At 48.0% G+C, this 17,362-nt stretch overlaps 1 protein-coding gene across 1 annotated transcript in view; it reads right to left on the bottom strand.

Annotated features, from left to right (window-relative positions):
* Window positions 1–17,362, bottom strand: part of srbd1 (S1 RNA binding domain 1) — a 102,691-nt gene that overhangs the window by 44,297 nt on the left and 41,032 nt on the right. Inside the window, exon 15 of the mRNA XM_038975045.1 lies at window positions 4,538–4,629. Coding sequence (XP_038830973.1) covers window positions 4,538–4,629 — 92 coding nt within the window. The remainder of the gene's footprint in view (window positions 1–4,537; window positions 4,630–17,362) is intronic.

The following is a 17,362-nucleotide window of genomic DNA, read 5'->3' on the forward strand; positions in this document are numbered from 1 at the left end:
TCTCCCCCTGGCTATTATCCCATCTTCCTCCCAAAGTACGCACTTGTTCATGTGGAAGGAAATGACTGGTACACGTATAACTGGTACACATATAACTGGTACACGTATAACTGGTACACGTATAACTGGTACACATATAACTGGTACACGTATAACTGGTACACATATAACTGGTACACGTATAACTGGTACACATATAACTGGTACACGTATAACTGGTACACGTATTAGAAATATGGTGGAACCTCCCTGCAGCCCATTCCTCCACCAATACAAGGTTTTTAGATTTGTTGGAAGTAGTGAACAAGTGTACACTTCAAGAGAAAAGAGATGCAACACGCCGCCGCACAAACACGCACACACACAAACGCGCGCAAACACACACACACGTTTAATGATGATGTTTGTAATACTTGAAGTTGAGTTGAATGTAGCTAAATCCCTTCTCCAGGGTGGCTGACAAGAAGAAAAATGATAAACATTACTAAACACATGACATCATTTCACAGCCACTACAACATATGAGGACAGAAACTATTTCCAATCCAAATACACTAAATAGCTCACACACACACACACACACACACACACACACACACACACACACACACACACACACACACACACACACACACACACACACACACCATCAACGCTTTTATTCCTCGTAGAGATCGCATTAATGGAGTTCTCAGCAGTAGAATCTCAAAATAGATGCAAATAGACCTAATACCAAACTCAATTTAAAGCCAATAAAACTCTAATTAAAGAGAAATAAACCCCAGCGAGAGCTTGCGAACGTCATCTGTTCATATGCCAATGACAACATAACTGTGTTTGGTGAATGGGACCAGTTGAGTGTGTTTGGTGACTCTTCAAACAGTATAAGAGATGGACAACGTGATTAATAGAGCATGCTAGGGACATAGCATTCAAAAACAACAAGAATTTGACACAAGTAGTGGGGTCGCCAATGAACTGACCATGACAGTCTATGAGAGAGAGCTTATCAGCGCTACCCCACTGGAGAGCTACCAAACATCCAGTCCATGCCAGATTCCTCTCCTTGGTGAATCTTTAGCTTGGCTAGTAAACTTTTCAATAAGTGCTGGAGAGAGCACTGCTAGTCTCTGCTTACAAATGACCCCCCTATTACGGCGAGAGGACTCGGAGGAGAGAAGTGCTTTTGTGTGTGCTGTACAAGGCCTGGGTTGAAACTCCATCCCTGTCTAAATATTGTTGCAGGCTGCAGTTTCCCACAGGCTTCCAAGGAGAGATGCAGAGAGCGAGGCATTGATTCCACATGCTCCTCCGTCCCAGTCCCACCTCAACTACGTACATCCAGCGAGTCATCTAGCAAAACACACCACCACATCCTCCTCCTCTTTCACACTGACTCAGCCTCGCACATCTAGACAGTCCTCCACCACAATGCACTTCACCATATCATCCACCAGTCCAACATTCATCACCAGCCTCGTTACTCAAACACACACCCGCATCACCGTCATTTCAAATATAGTCTTGTATGATGTAACATTGGCTACAATCAAGCTGTCTACTTACATATTCACACACATAATTACATATTGAATCCCTAACAAAACACTTTATGTCATCACTGATTTAAATACATACACCCACAATGCATCCACTAGCCTAGGTAGTGAACCACAGAACTATCCACTCAGACATTCAACAAAATGCTCATAATCTAGCCACTACCGTCTCCCACTCAATGTCATATAACCATCGCATCTGAGTTCAGGGTCCCGATAGAGGGGCAGTGGATAATCTAAGGGTGTTGTCTTTACCTTTCCACACTAGGGGGCATCAGTACTCCCTCTCAGGAGTTCAGACCGACCAGGGCAGGGGGAAGAGTTCTATATTTTGGAAGTGTGGTGTAAAACAACAAGCCCTTAAGGCCCTCTTTGTTCAAAAATCACTCCGCTGACAAGCACATCCACATACTGAAAGCACCCCCCCCCCCCCCCCCCCCCCCCCCACACACACACACCCACAGAACAATCTTTCTACAATGTCCTTCTCAACATTCTACTCTATTGCATCCAAGATACATGCCCACACATTATTACACACATCCAAAATAAAACACTCACATTACTTACGCCTTTCATTAAGGGGATAAATATGTCTCCCTGGGCTTGCTAGGGCTCTTGACCAGAGGACAATGTATGAATAAATCCACAGCTTGATTTACTGTTTTTATAGAGGAAGTCTGGAATAATTCTCAAATCCTGTTTTGGAGAGCGTTTGATTCTTTTCCAGAGTTTCTTAAATGTGTTTCTGTGTTTGAGATGGCGCATTGTGCAGAGTGGAGAGAGTTTGTGTGGTCCGTCACACAGCCTGGACCCTGAGGGAGGTCCGATTCCACAGCAACATGATGAGTTCTACAGAGATGACCAGACTGCTAGGATAAGGGACCAGAATAGTTTGTCAATAACATGGCACCATGTCAGTGTTGACTGATGTGGGATAGTTCAGGTTAATGTCGATGCTTGAGAGCTACCTACAACTGAAGTTATTGACCTTAAAACAAATGCAGTGGTGTGAGAAAGTCCTGGGCAACATAACCAGAGAGGATATTTTGTGTCAAGGTTGACCCCTTCATGACTGATTAGTTTAGTGGGTAGACAGACAGGCAGGCAGGCAAGCCTACAGTGCACTTCCGTTCTCTCACCCTTACAGGCACACAGACAGCGGGGGCGATGAGAGCTGCCAGGCCAGACCAGACAGCAGAGATGGAGCTGCCAGGCCAGACCAGACAGCAGAGATGGAGAGCTGCCAGGCCAGACCAGACAGAAGAGATGGAGAGCTGCCAGGCCAGACGAGATGGAGAGCTGCCAGGCCAGACCAGACAGCAGAGATGGAGAGCTGCCAGGCCAGACAGCAGAGATGGAGCTGCCAGGCCAGACCAGACAGCAGAGATGGAGAGCTGCCAGGCCAGACCAGACAGCAGAGATGGAGAGCTGCCAGGCCAGACCAGACAGCAGAGATGGAGCGCTGCCAGGCCAGACCAGACAGAAGAGATGGAGAGCTGCCAGGCCAGACCAGACAGACGAGATGGAGAGCTGCCAGGCCAGACCAGACAGCAGAGATGGAGAGCTACCAGGCCAGACCAGACAGCAGAGATGGAGAGCTGCCAGGCCAGACCAGACAGCAGAGATGGAGAGCTGCCAGGCCAGACCAGACAGCAGAGATGGAGAGCTGCCAGGCCAGACCAGACAGCAGAGATGGAGAGCTGCCAGGCCAGACCAGACAGCAGAGATGGAGAGCTGCCAGGCCAGACCAGACAGCAGAGATGGAGAGCTGCCAGGCCAGACCAGACAGCAGAGATGGAGAGCTGCCAGGCCAGACCAGACAGCAGAGATGGAGAGCTGCCAGGCCAGACCAGACAGAAGAGACGGAGAGCTGCCAGGCCAGACCAGACAGCAGAGACGGAGAGCTGCCAGGCCAGACCAGACAGCAGAGACGGAGAGCTGCCAGGCCAGACCAGACAGCAGAGACGGAGAGCTGCCAGGCCAGACCAGACAGCAGAGACGGAGAGCTGCCAGGCCAGACCAGACAGCAGAGACGGAGAGCTGCCAGGCCAGACCAGACAGCAGAGACGGAGAGCTGCCAGGCCAGACCAGACAGCAGAGACGGAGAGCTGCCAGGCCAGACCAGACAGCAGAGACGGAGAGCTGCCAGGCTAGACCAGACAGCAGAGACGGAGAGCTGCCAGGCCAGACCAGACAGCAGAGATGAGAGCTGCCAGGCCAGACAGCAGAGATGAGAACTGCCAGGCCAGACCAGACAGCAGAGATGAGAGCTGCCAGACCAGACAGCAGAGATGAGAACTGCCAGGCTAGACCAGACAGCAGAGACGGAGAGCTGCCAGGCCAGACCAGACAGCAGAGACGGAGAGCTGCCAGGCTAGACCAGACAGCAGAGATGAGAGCTGCCAGGCCAGACAGCAGAGATGAGAGCTGCCAGGCCAGACGGCAGAGATGAGAACTGCCAGGCCAGACCAGACAGCAGAGATGAGAGCTGCCAGGCTAGACCAGACAGCAGAGCAGGACTCAGAAGGGCAGACTAGAGTCCAGCAAAGAGCTAAGCAACCAACATAGCAACAGAGGCTTTGGTTCATTATGTAGACCAGTCAGAATTGTGCAAGTTCTAGCAATGGCCCTGGCAATGGATGCTAACTCCTAGTTAGGGCAGCAGATAGCCTAGCAGTTAGAGCGTTGGATCAGTAGCCAAAAGGTTGCTGGTTTGAATACCCGAGCCGACAAGGTGAATAATTTGTCTTTCTGCCCTTGAGCAAGGCACTGAACCCTAATTTGATCCAGGGGTGCTGTACTACTATGGCTGACCCTGTAAAACAACACATTTCACTGCACCTATCTGGTGTATGTAACCATAAAACATATATTGTCTATTTATCAAATCCCATTGTGATGCAAGGGGGGAGGACATATTTTGGCAAGTGGACACTATTTGGCATGACAGGCCCATTGACTGAGGTGTATCTCACCTGCACTCCTCAGGTTCGGGTCCAGATCAGGCATTTCCTTCACTGCCTCTGTGCTCACACTGTAGATGGATGCCCCTGCCTCGCTGGTGATGCTGAGACAGAGAGAACACGTGGTTAAAGGGATAGTTCAACAATTTGGCAATTAAGTCCTTTGTTCTACTTACCCAGTCGGGTGAAGTCATGGATACTATTTGTATGTCTCTGCGTGCAGTTTGAAGGAAGTTGAAGGTATTTACTGGACCCAATGCTAACTAGCGTCAGCACAATGACGAAGTCTACAGGAGCAGCCAGCATCACACAGTAGCAGTCAACCAGTGGCAGAACTACTCACACTCATACCAAAGCCCACTCGTATTGTTACTCTCTTCTCAAAAGGTTCAGTATGAGTGTGCGTCTATATTCTTATATTTTCCCCCCAAGTGCCCTTTTCCTCCAGCCTCGTCTTTCTACTAAAATATTGTCTTCTCACAAAGCATCAATACTTGATTCTTAAGTCCATAAGGCCCTGCTGTTCCTTCCTGCTCTTCACGCAAACACTCCTTTTTCTTTGACTATCAAGGACGTCATAAACTCAGGTTTGTGAGACTGATCTGCATAGCTTTTAGTTAGAGCTTTTAGGTGAAGTTACCTACAAAGAATGAAAAAAGTAAGCGAATGGGGAAGATGGAGGGAAAAGAATAGTGGAGGAAAAACCAATAGTCCTAATAAAGATGTACAAAAATAATACGATTAAGGTTCATAAGAAAGAGTCAATGTACTGTCATAACCATCACATCACTCACAGAGCCCCTCCTTCCACTGATGTATTCTCATTCTCAGCACCACTTAGATGGCTAGCGTCAAATGCACCATTATCTACAAATCAATTAATTCACTCAGTACCAAGCTCTCCTTTCTCTGTTCGCGACCCTCTGTCGTAGACACCGACTCAATAAATCTAACCTTTCACCATGGTAATTATCTCTAACGCTCTCTTCCAACTCCGGTGATCACAGACCTTTTCATCAAGCAAATAAGGTTAGAGGCCAGGGCGAATGCTTCTGCTCTTTTATCTACATGAATATGCCGAGGACATGTTCTCAACTATAGAAGTCTACATGCATACATATATTCAAAATGGCATTATCTATTATTTTCAATTCTATGACTAATTGGTCGTAAAGCACTCAAGCACATCCAAATACCTTAACAGTTTTACCATTGTGTTGCTTGTTACTTTTAAATATGGCCATTAGTTCCAGAAATATACCTGATGTGAGGGTAAAAGCCAAAAGGTGGAGCCCCAGCAGACATAAGACAATGTAGGGTGATGCAGAGCTAAAGGACAGAATGAATCCTTAACTAATGGACTCAACCTCCAAGCGTAGTTTGTGTGTGTGTGTGTGTGTGTGTGTGTGTGTGTGTGTGTATATGTGTGTGTGTGTGTGTGTGTGTGTGTGTGGTGAATGCACAACCCTGCAGAACAGAGAACCCAGTTGTAGTGTGACACTACTGCCATCTAGAGGATTTGTATGTGTACTGCTATTGTTTGCTTCAACAGCAGAAGGTGACAACTGATAAATAATAAAATACAGAATGAAATCCTTATTGGGAACTTGGGACACAATAGGCTTAGCACTTCAGAAGTGTCTGGCCCATAAACACCAGTCATAATAAAAATAATTAAAATGTGGAAACATCGAGCAATAATATTAACATCATCACCCGTACCCGAAAACCCGAGACCTGATCCGAGAGGTTCCGGATCCAGAATTCTATATAATGTCACAGGTCTGGGTCGGATCTGATATGATTGTCACGGGTCTTGGGTGTGTAATTTTAACTGACTTGTCCGGAAGGACCCATACAGATCCGAACACGACTCCTGCAGTAGATGGAGAGAGAGAGAAATTGTATATTTCATGCTGCTGCTCTTTGCTTTTCACGAAAGTGGCGCGTGTAGCTTGTTGTTGGCCAATCATAAGTCATCAAAGTGGCAAAAGGATACAGGCATAGAGCCTCCGTGTGGGACAAAAGTTAGGAGAAACAATGGAAGGTGGAATTAAAAGTTAAAAAGGAGAATGATAGGCTACAAAGACCAAAAGCCAACAGGTAGGCTGCTACTTTATATTCTGAATGGAGTTGTTGTTTGTAACTGTGTTGGACGAGAAAGCGCATGTAGCCTCAATTAGCCTAGCTAGTTAGCTAGCTAGTTTAACTAGCTTCTCCTGGTTTGATGCAGTCAAGACAGGTACCACGTAATCATATTGGATGATAAATAACCTAGCTATGGCAGCTACACTTTATGACCAAAAGTATGTGGACACCTGCTCATCGAACAACTCATTCCAAAATCATGGGCATTGATATGGAGTTGGTCCCCCCCTTTGCTGCTATAACAGCATCTACTCTTTTGGGAAGGCTTTCCACTAGATGTTGGAACATTGCTGCGGTGACTTGCTTCCATTCAGCCACAAGAGCATTAGTGAGGTCGGGCACTGATGTTGGGCGATTAGTCCTGGCCCACAGTTAAAGTTCCAATTCATCCCAAAGGTGTTTGATGGGGTTGAGGTCAGGGTTCTGTGCAGGCCAGTGAAGTTCTTCCACACCGATCTCGACAAACCATTTCTGTATGGACCTCGCAAAACAGGAAACCCCTACCCCAAACTGTTACCACAAAGTTGGAATCAATGAGAATGTAATTGTATGCTGTAGCGTTAAGATTTCCCTTCACTAGAAATAAGGGGCCTAACCCGAACCATGAAAAACAGCCCCAGACCATTATTCCTCCTCCACCAAACTTTACAGTTGGTACTATGCATTGGAGCAGGTAGAGTTCTTCTGGCATCCAACGAACCCAGATTTGTCCGTCGGACTGCCAGATGGTGAAGCGTGATTCATCACTCCAGAGGGAGCGTTTCCACTACTCCAGAGTACAATGGCAGAGAGCTTTACACCACTCCAGCTGACACTTGGCATTGCGCATGGTGATCTTAGGCTTGTGTGCGGCTGCTTGGCCATGGAAACCCTTTTCATGAAGCTCCCGAGGCAGTTTCAGAGGCAGTTTGGAACTCGGTAGTCAGTGTTGCAACCCGAGGACAGACAATATTTACGTGCTACGCACTGCAGCAGTCCAGTTCTGCGAGTTTGTGTGGACTACCACTTCGCAGCTGAGCCGTTGTTGCTCCAAGACATTTCCACTTCACAATAACAGCACGTACAGTTGACCGCGGCAGCACTAGTAGGGCCGAAATTTGACAAACTAACTTGTTGGAAAGGTGGCATCCTATGACGGTGCCACTTTGAAAGTCACTGAGATCTTCAGTAAGGCTGTTCTGCCAATGTTTGTCTATGGAGATTGCATGGATGTGTGCCCGATTTTATACACCTGAAATAGCCAAATCCACTAATTTAAAGGTGTGTCCACATACTTTTGTATATGGACACACACATATATAGTGTATTAGTCTGCTATAGCGTGAGTTGGCTTGGTCGGTTGCTGTCTCTCCTTCCCTCCTCCCTGTTCCCGTGTCACTCACTCACACTCACAGTAGCCTACACACACTGCACGGCCCCTGCTAGACCGTCAACTCTCTCGACCTCCTCTCCCTCGCTCTTTATCAGCTCCGGTTAATAAGCTTCGCTAATCAGCTTCGCTTAAACATTTACTTCTCTGTTGCTTCCCTCACTCGGATCGGACCGGGTCTGACCAGGAATGGGTCTAATTGTCCTCGGGTCCGTTCTGAACGGGTCTCTATATTGATTTTTTTTATTTATGCATATCGGGCCCGGATGGGGAAAGCCCCAGGTCCATTTTGGAAAGCCTCTAGCTCAGAGTCAAACCTACTGTAGCCACAGTAATATTTCAATGTTCATTATTTTCAACAGGTTAAATGAGGACGATAGAACAACACGTTAAATGAGGACGACGATCTTAACATGTGTAAATATTTGTATGAACATAACAAGATTCAACAACTGAGACAAAAACTGAACAAGTTCCACAGACATGTGACTAACAGAAATGGAATAATGTGTCCCTGAACAAAGGGGGGGTCAATATCAAAAGTAACTGTCAGTATCTGGTGTGGCCACCAGCTGCATTACATATAGCAGTGCATCTCCTCCTCATGGACTGCACCAGATTTGCCAGTTCTTGCTGTGAGATGTTACCCCACTCTTCCACCAAGGCACCTGCAAGTTCCCGGACATTTCTGGGGGGAATGGCCCTGGCCCTCACCCTCCGATCCAACAGGTTCCAGACGTGCTCAATGGAATTGAGATCCGAGCTCTTCGCTGGCCATGGCAGAACACTGACATTCCTGTCTTGCAGGAAATCACGCACAGAATGAGCAGTATGGCTGGTGGCATTGTCATGCTGGAGGGTCATGTCAGGATGAGCCTGCAGGAAGGGTACCACATGAGGGAGGAGGATGTCTTCCCTGTAACACACAGCATTGAGACTGCCTGCAATGACAACAAGCTCAGTCCGATGATGCTGTGACACACCGCCCCAGACCATGACGGACCCTCCACCTCCAAATCGATCCCGCTCCAGAGTACAGGCCTCGGTGTAACGCTCATTGCTTCGGTGATAAACGCAAATCCGACCATCGGATAGGTGAGACAAAACCGCGACTCGTCAGTGAAGAGTACTTTTTGCCAGTCCTGTCTGGTCCAGCGATGGTGGGTTTGTGCCCATAGGTGACGTTGTTGCCGATGATGTCTGGTGAGAACCTTCCTTACAACAGGCCTACAAGCCCTCAGTCCAGCCTCTCTCAGCCTATTGCGGACAGTCTGAGCACTGATTGAGGGATTGTGCGTTCCTGGTGTAACTCAGGCAGTTGTTGTTGCCATTCTGACCTGTCCCGCAGGTGTGATGTTCGGCTGTACCGATCCTTTGCAGGTGTTGTTACACATGGTCTGCCACTGCGAGGACGATCAGCTGTCCGTCCTGTCTCAGGCGTCTCACAGTATGGATATGCAATTTATTGCCCTGGCCACATCTGCAGTCCTTATGCCTCCTTGCAGCATGTCTAAGGCACGTTCACACAGATGAGCAGGGACCCTGGGCATCTTTCTTTTGGTGTTTTTCAGAGTCCGTAGAAAGGCCTCTTTAGTGTCCTAAGTTTTCATAACTGTGACCTTAATTGCCTACCGTCTGTAAGCTGTTAGTGTCTTAATGACCGTTCCACAGGTGCATGTTCATTCATTGTTTATGGTTCATTGAACAAGCATGGAAAACAGTGTTTAAACCCTTTACAATGAAGATCAGTGAAGTTATTTGGATTTTTACGAATTCTTTGAAAGACAGGGTCCTGAAAAGGGGACGTTTCTTTTTTTGCTGCTGCTGCCGCTACCACTACTACACATCTATTGTAGGCTAATGACTGAGAAATGGTGGGGGAATTGAAGACAAAGGAAAACTCCACCCAAAAACGATCTTTGGGTATTTGTTTCATTAGTCAGTTGTTGACAAAGTCCCAAAATGTTTTGCTTGTCAGCAATCAAATTTTCAAGATATGTAACTTTCAAAATACAAAAATCATCCCGTATGATGCATTTTGTATCATCTCACAATTGCCATATTATCCTCCATGTTCGGTTAGAGGTGTTATCATAAAGTCATGCCACTGATCCATCCTCCATCTTCAGGGTATACCCTTCTCTCTTTCCTCTTGGATAGACAGATCAGATGGGGGAGTATCTCTCCTCAGGGTTCATATCTAGCTGACTTTTGTGATGAGAGGTCAGCGCCTGCCCCTCACACTCACTGTTGGTACAACCAAACCTCTTTTAAGATCCCCTTCTCACTACAGCCACATCAAAAGACCCTAGAATGGGGGCCTCTGCCACGACAACCTTGCCAATTAGTACCATCCTGTTTAGCAACAGCCGACAGAAGTCTTTGACAAGAAATACATTTTAAATGAACTTGTCCCCTTTCTCTTCCCATCTTTCTCCCTCCCCCCTTTGACTACTCTAGCCGTCTCTGCATTAGCACACACCCCCCTCCCGCTTCTGCTGACAGCTGACATGTCTTCGTAGTGACAGCGCTAACGAGCGCTGGCACATGACCTTCAGCAGGGTCAGAGAAGATGGAGTCGGCAAGCTGGTCATTAATAAGACAGTCAGACGGATTAGGAGGTCACAGCACAGGGCACACACCCAAACACACACAACTCTCACACAGAGAGGCAGAGGGACAAACAAACAGTCATAGTGACAAGGACAGACAAGAGACAACAAAAAAAACAGAGATACAATAAACACTGTGATTGAGATAGACAGGCAGAGGACCATATATTGTAAAGAGTTTGCATGAAGCAGGGACCAATGGCAGGCCACAGACAGATATAAGATCATGTCCTGTATGGATATAGGAAGAACTTGGCAACAAGACAAACTGACACACACAGGCTTACGCACATGCTGATGAGAGTGAAGCAACAAGATGGTCGTTCTGTTCTCCCGTCTCGCTCTCTCTCTCTTTCTTGCTTGCTTTTCAGTTATGTACCCAATAGGTCTCTCAGGTCACTGGCCTTTTAACTATCCCAAAGTCTAGGACCAAGAGGCATGGAGAGGCAGCCTTTAGTTACTATGACCCCAGCCTCTGGAATAGCCTGCCAGAGAACCTGAGGGAGTGCAAAACTGTGGACATATTTAAGAGATCTTAAAACATATATTTTTAGCTTTGCTTTCCCTTAGGGTGTTTTTTAGCTGTTCAGTATGTGTCATTCTTTTGTTTTTATCTTATGTTTGTTGTTTAGTGAATATTTCAGCTTTTATTGTTTTATTCATTTTTTCCTGTAAAGCACATTGCGTTGCATTCCATGTCTGAAATGTGCTGTATAAATAAAGCTTGATTTGATTTGAGTCTCTCTCTCGCCACTCCAGAGCCTGGAGGCAGCTCCTCAGAAACAGGCCCATCTGGTCCGACACCTCTGACCAACACACACACAAGTTCATGTACTCTCTCGCACAGACACAGACACACTAGAGCAGGTTCCAGAGAGAAGGCTGGTGACCAGTGATGGGGAAGAGTAGTCTTTCAGTGCTGATAGTTTGATAGCAGGCCAGCACTAGTCTCTTAGAACAAGGCCTAATGATATCTGACAAATACAGGCAGCGCTGAGCTGAGGAAGGACATCCATCCACTGACAAGGCCATGGGTCTCCCTGTACGTCAGTGAGGCAGCAACCACAGATAAGATAGGCCAAGCAACAAATAAACACACAAACACACACAGACACACACTCTCTTCCACATTAAGTGATTCTACCGAATAGCAGCACTGTAGAAACTTACATTACAACGGAATGACTTGATTAGCGTAGTGTTAGCTAGCTACATAGTTGTCTTTGCTGTCCTTGTATCCAAGATAATTGTGTAGTTTAGAGAAATTTAGAGAAATTGTCGAGGTTACCTAGCCAGTTAGAGGTTACCTAGCCAGCTACACTTTCAAACAAAGTCAACAACGCAGCCACTGCTAGCCAGCCTACTTCACCAGCCAGCAGTACTATATCATTTTAGTCAATAAGATTTTTTTTTTTTTTTTGCAACGTAAGCTTAACTTTCTGAACATTCGAGACGTGTAGTCCACTTGTCATTCTAATCTCCTTTGCATTAGCGTAGCCTCTTCTGTAGCCTGTCAACTATGTGTCTGTCTATCCCTCTTCTCTCCTCTCTGCACAGACCATACAAACGCTTCACACCGCGTGGCCGCCGCTACTCTAACCTGGTGGTCCCAGCGCGCACGACCCACGTGGAGTTCCAGGTCTCCGGCAGCCTCTGGAACTGCCGATCTGCGGCCAACAAGGCAGAGTTCATCTCAGCCTATGCGTCCCTCCAGTCCCTCGACTTCTTGGCACTGACGGAAACATGGATTACCACTGATAACACTGCTACTCCTACTGCTCTCTCCTCGTCTGCCCACGTGTTCTCGCACACCCCGAGAGCTTCTGGTCAGCGGGGTGGTGGCACTGGGATCCTCATCTCTCCCAAGTGGACATTCTCTCTTTCTCCCCTGACCCATCTGTCTATCGCCTCCTTTGAATTCCATGCTGTCACAGTTACCAGCCCTTTCAAGCTTAACATCCTTATCATTTATCGCCCTCCAGGTTCCCTTGGAGAGTTCATCGATGAGCTTGACGCCCTGATAAGTTCCTTTCCTGAGGATGGCTCACCTCTCACAGTTCTGGGTGACTTTAACCTCCCCACGTCTACCTCTGACTCATTCCTCTCTGCCTCCTTCTTTCCACTCCTCTCCTCTTTTGACCTCACCCTCTCACCTTCCCCCCCTACTCACAAGGCAGGCAATACGCTTGACCTCATCTTTACTAGATGCTGTTCTTCCACTAATCTCACTGCAACTCCCCTCCAAGTCTCCGACCACTACCTTGTATCCTTTTCCCTCTCGCTCTCATCCAACACTTCCCACACTGCCCCTACTCGGATGGTATCGCGCCGTCCCAACCTTCGCTCTCTCTCCCCCGCTACTCTCTCCTCTTCCATCCTATCATCTCTTCCCTCTGCTCAAACCTTCTCCAACCTATCTCCTGATTCTGCCTCCTCAACCCTCCTCTCCTCCCTTTCTGCATCCTTTGACTCTCTATGTCCCCTATCCTCCAGGCCGGCTCGGTCCTCCCCTCCTGCTCCGTGGCTCGACGACTCACTGCGAGCTCACAGAACAGGGCTCCGGGCAGCCGAGCGGAAATGGAGGAAAACTCGCCTCCCTGCGGACCTGGCATCCTTTCACTCCCTCCTCTCTACATTCTCCTCTTCTGTCTCTGCTGCTAAAGCCACTTTCTACCACTCTAAATTCCAAGCATCTGCCTCTAACCCTAGGAAGCTCTTCGCCACCTTCTCCTCCCTCCTGAATCCTCCTCCCCCTCCTCCCCCCTCCTCCCTCTCTGCAGATGACTTCGTCAACCATTTTGAAAAAAAGGTCGACGACATCCGATCCTCGTTTGCTAAGTCAAACGACACCGCTGGTTCTGCTCACACTGCCCTACCCTGTGCTTTGACCTCTTTCTCCCCTCTCTCTCCAGATGAAATCTCGCGTCTTGTGACGGCCGGCCGCCCAACAACCTGCCCGCTTGACCCTATCCCCTCCTCTCTTCTCCAGACCATTTCCGGAGACCTTCTCCCTTACCTCACCTCGCTCATCAACTCATCCTTGACCGCTGGCTACGTCCCTTCCGTCTTCAAGAGAGCGAGAGTTGCACCCCTTCTGAAAAAACCTACACTCGATCCCTCCGATGTCAACAACTACAGACCAGTATCCCTTCTTTCTTTTCTCTCCAAAACTCTTGAACGTGCCGTCCTTGGCCAGCTCTCCTGCTATCTCTCTCAGAATGACCTTCTTGATCCAAATCAGTCAGGTTTCAAGACTAGTCATTCAACTGAGACTGCTCTTCTCTGTGTCACGGAGGCACTCCACACTGCTAAAGCTAACTCTCTCTCCTCTGCTCTCATCCTTCTAGACCTATCGGCTGCCTTTGATACTGTGAACCATCAGATCCTCCTCTCCACCCTCTCCGAGCTGGGCATCTCCGGCGCGGCCCACGCTTGGATTGCGTCCTACCTGACAGGTCGCTCCTACCAGGTGGCGTGGCGAGAATCTGTCTCCGCACCACGTGCTCTCACCACTGGTGTCCCCCAGGGCTCTGTTCTAGGCCCTCTCCTATTCTCGCTATACACCAAGTCACTTGGCTCTGTCATATCCTCACATGGTCTCTCCTATCATTGCTATGCAGACGACACACAATTAATCTTCTCCTTTCCCCCCTCTGATAACCAGGTGGCGAATCGCATCTCTGCATGTCTGGCAGACATATCAGTGTGGATGACGGATCACCACCTCAAGCTGAACCTCGGCAAGACGGAGCTGCTCTTCCTCCCGGGGAAGGACTGCCCGTTCCATGATCTCGCCACCACGGTTGACAACTCCATTGTGTCCTCCTCCCAGAGTGCTAAGAACCTTGGCGTGATCCTGGACAACACCCTGTCGTTCTCAACTCACATCAAGGCGGTGACCCGTTCCTGTAGGTTCATGCTCTACAACATTCGCAGAGTACGACCCTGCCTCACACAGGAAGCGGCGCAGGTCCTAATCCAGGCACTTGTCATCTCCCGTCTGGATTACTGCAACTCGCTGTTGGCTGGGCTCCCTGCCTGTGCTATTAAACCCCTACAACTCATCCAGAACGCCGCAGCCCGTCTGGTGTTCAACCTTCCCAAGTTCTCTCACGTCACCCCGCTCCTCCGCTCCCTCCACTGGCTTCCAGTTGAAGCTCGCATCCGCTACAAGACCATGGTGCTTGCCTACGGAGCTGTGAGGGGAACGGCACCTCCGTACCTTCAGGCTCTGATCAGGCCCTACACCCAAACAAGGGCACTGCGTTCATCCACCTCTGGCCTGCTCGCCTCCCTACCTCTGAGGAAGTACAGTTCCCGCTCAGCCCAGTCAAAACTGTTCGCTGCTCTGGCACCCCAATGGTGGAACAAACTCCCTCACGACGCCAGGTCAGCGGAGTCAATCACCACCTTCCGGAGACACCTGAAACCCCACCTCTTTAAGGAATACCTAGGATAGGATAAAGTAATCCTTCTAACCCCCCCCTCCCCCTTAAAAGAGTTAGATGCACTATTGTAAAGTGGTTGTTCCACTGGATATCATAAGGTGAATGCACCAATTTGTAAGTCGCTCTGGATAAGAGCGTCTGCTAAATGACTTAAATGTAAATGTAAATATGTGACACAGTAGGATGCTCTGGGTCAGTTGAAAGAGAGTCTGTACAGTTAGTGTCTGTCCCAGGGGAAAGTGCCCCCCAAAAAACCTCTACAGTCATATAGGAAAGGGAGACAGAGGAAAGCCCCTATCATGTCTGTATTAATTAGCAGTGCCGCTGGGGCAGCTGGTAGCAGCCCTGTCATAGATACAGCCTAGAACCCTTGTCTCCACGGTACCCAGACCATCGTCATGGCGAGGGTATCGCCGTGGCAGCCAGCAGAAGGTTGTCTGTGCCCTGCGCTCTGGCCTAAGTGGACACTAACACACACACACTGCCACACACACAAGCACAAAGTCAACGGATGCCTCTAAGTGAAAAGGATGACTTGGTGGCCCTTCAGGGTTGTCACTCACTTACTCAGACCATTGTCCCTGGTTCCTGTCCTGGGGCAAAGTCACAGCCAAGCCCCCCCCGAACCCCAGTCTTACTGTAGCCCTCTCCCTTTCTCACACCCCCTCCATGCCACTGCCCCTGACGGCCAGTCATGACAGACATTGGGGGAGACGGATACAAGCTTTGATACTTCACCCCCCCTGGACCCCTCGCTCAAACCACTCCCTAATTAAAATTCCGCATCAGATCATCAGGTCTGTTAGCGAGGAGCAAGGACAATATCATCCCCTTGGTGACATGATACAGAACACTGTGAAACAGAGACAGGAAGCAGAAAACCCCAAAACAAAATTAGACTCAAAATGACTAATCTTTCTCCAATTAAAACCCCACAACTCATTGAACGGAATATGTCTCTCCATTAAACCCCACAACTCATTGAACGGAATATGTCTCTCCATTAAACCCAACAACTCATTGAACGGAATATGTCTCTCCATTAAACCCCACAACTCATTGAAGGAAACATGTCTCTCCATTAAGCCCTACAACTCATTGAACGGAATATGTCTCTCCATTAAGCCCTACAACTCATTGAACGGAATATGTCTCTCCATTAAGCCCTACAACTCATTGAACTGAATATGTCTCTCCATTAAGCCCTACAACTCATTGAACGGAATATGGCTCTCCATTAAACCCCACAACTCATTGAACGAAATATGTCTCCCCCATTAAACCCCACAACTCATTGAACGGAATATGTCTCTCCATTAAACCCCACAACTCATTGAAGGAAATATGTCTCCCCATTAAACCCCACAACTCATTGAACGGAATATGTCTCTCCATTAAACCCCACAACTCATTGAACGGAATATGTCTCTCCATTAAACCCCACAACTCATTGAAGGAAATATGTCTCCCCATTAAACCCCACAACTCATTGAAGGAAATATGTCTCCCCATTAAACCCCACAACTCATTGAACGGAATATGTCTCTCCATTAAACCCCACAACTCATTGAACGGAATATGTCTCTCCATTAAACCCCACAACTCATTGAACGGAATATGTCTCTCCATTAAACCCCACAACTGTACATCTGCTTTTTTTGTTATACAGAAATAACAAAACATGTCGAAAAGCTGTTTTGTTGTTCAATGTACATGTAGCCAGGTCAAACATCCTGACCTACAGTTCACAATGGTCCCACGTAGGGAAATAGAGCCTGCGAGAAGAGCCCTGTGGCTTCAGGCTATTCGGTGTGTGAGAGTGGGAAATGTGGGGACTCGGTGTCCAAGTAGGCTACACGTAGCTATGTGTGTTGTGACGACCCTCCCACTCTGTCTACCGTTTTCTCTCTCTTTGCTCTTGTTTCCTTATTAGGATGCCGGTGGGCGGAGTTGGGAGGGTCGTCAGCTACATGGGAAACACCTGGGCCCACTCTCCCAGGATAAATACACCACTTCCCCATTCATGGAGGAGACTCTCTCCAGGCAGACACCTTGACAGATTTGTTTGTGTTTCGGTTATGTTTCATGGTGCTTTTTGGTTGTTTGTGTTAGCATCTTTCAACACCCTGCATTATCACATTCATGCATGCAAAACACTCACTTACACTACTGATTACTGATTACACACCCCATTGTATATTATACCTAGTTTCGTTATTTAAATAAATATATTTTGTTACTCCTTATCTCCACGTGGTCT

This window comes from Salvelinus namaycush, chromosome 35 (genome assembly GCF_016432855.1).
Source record: "Salvelinus namaycush isolate Seneca chromosome 35, SaNama_1.0, whole genome shotgun sequence".
Taxonomy (NCBI): domain Eukaryota; kingdom Metazoa; phylum Chordata; class Actinopteri; order Salmoniformes; family Salmonidae; genus Salvelinus; species Salvelinus namaycush.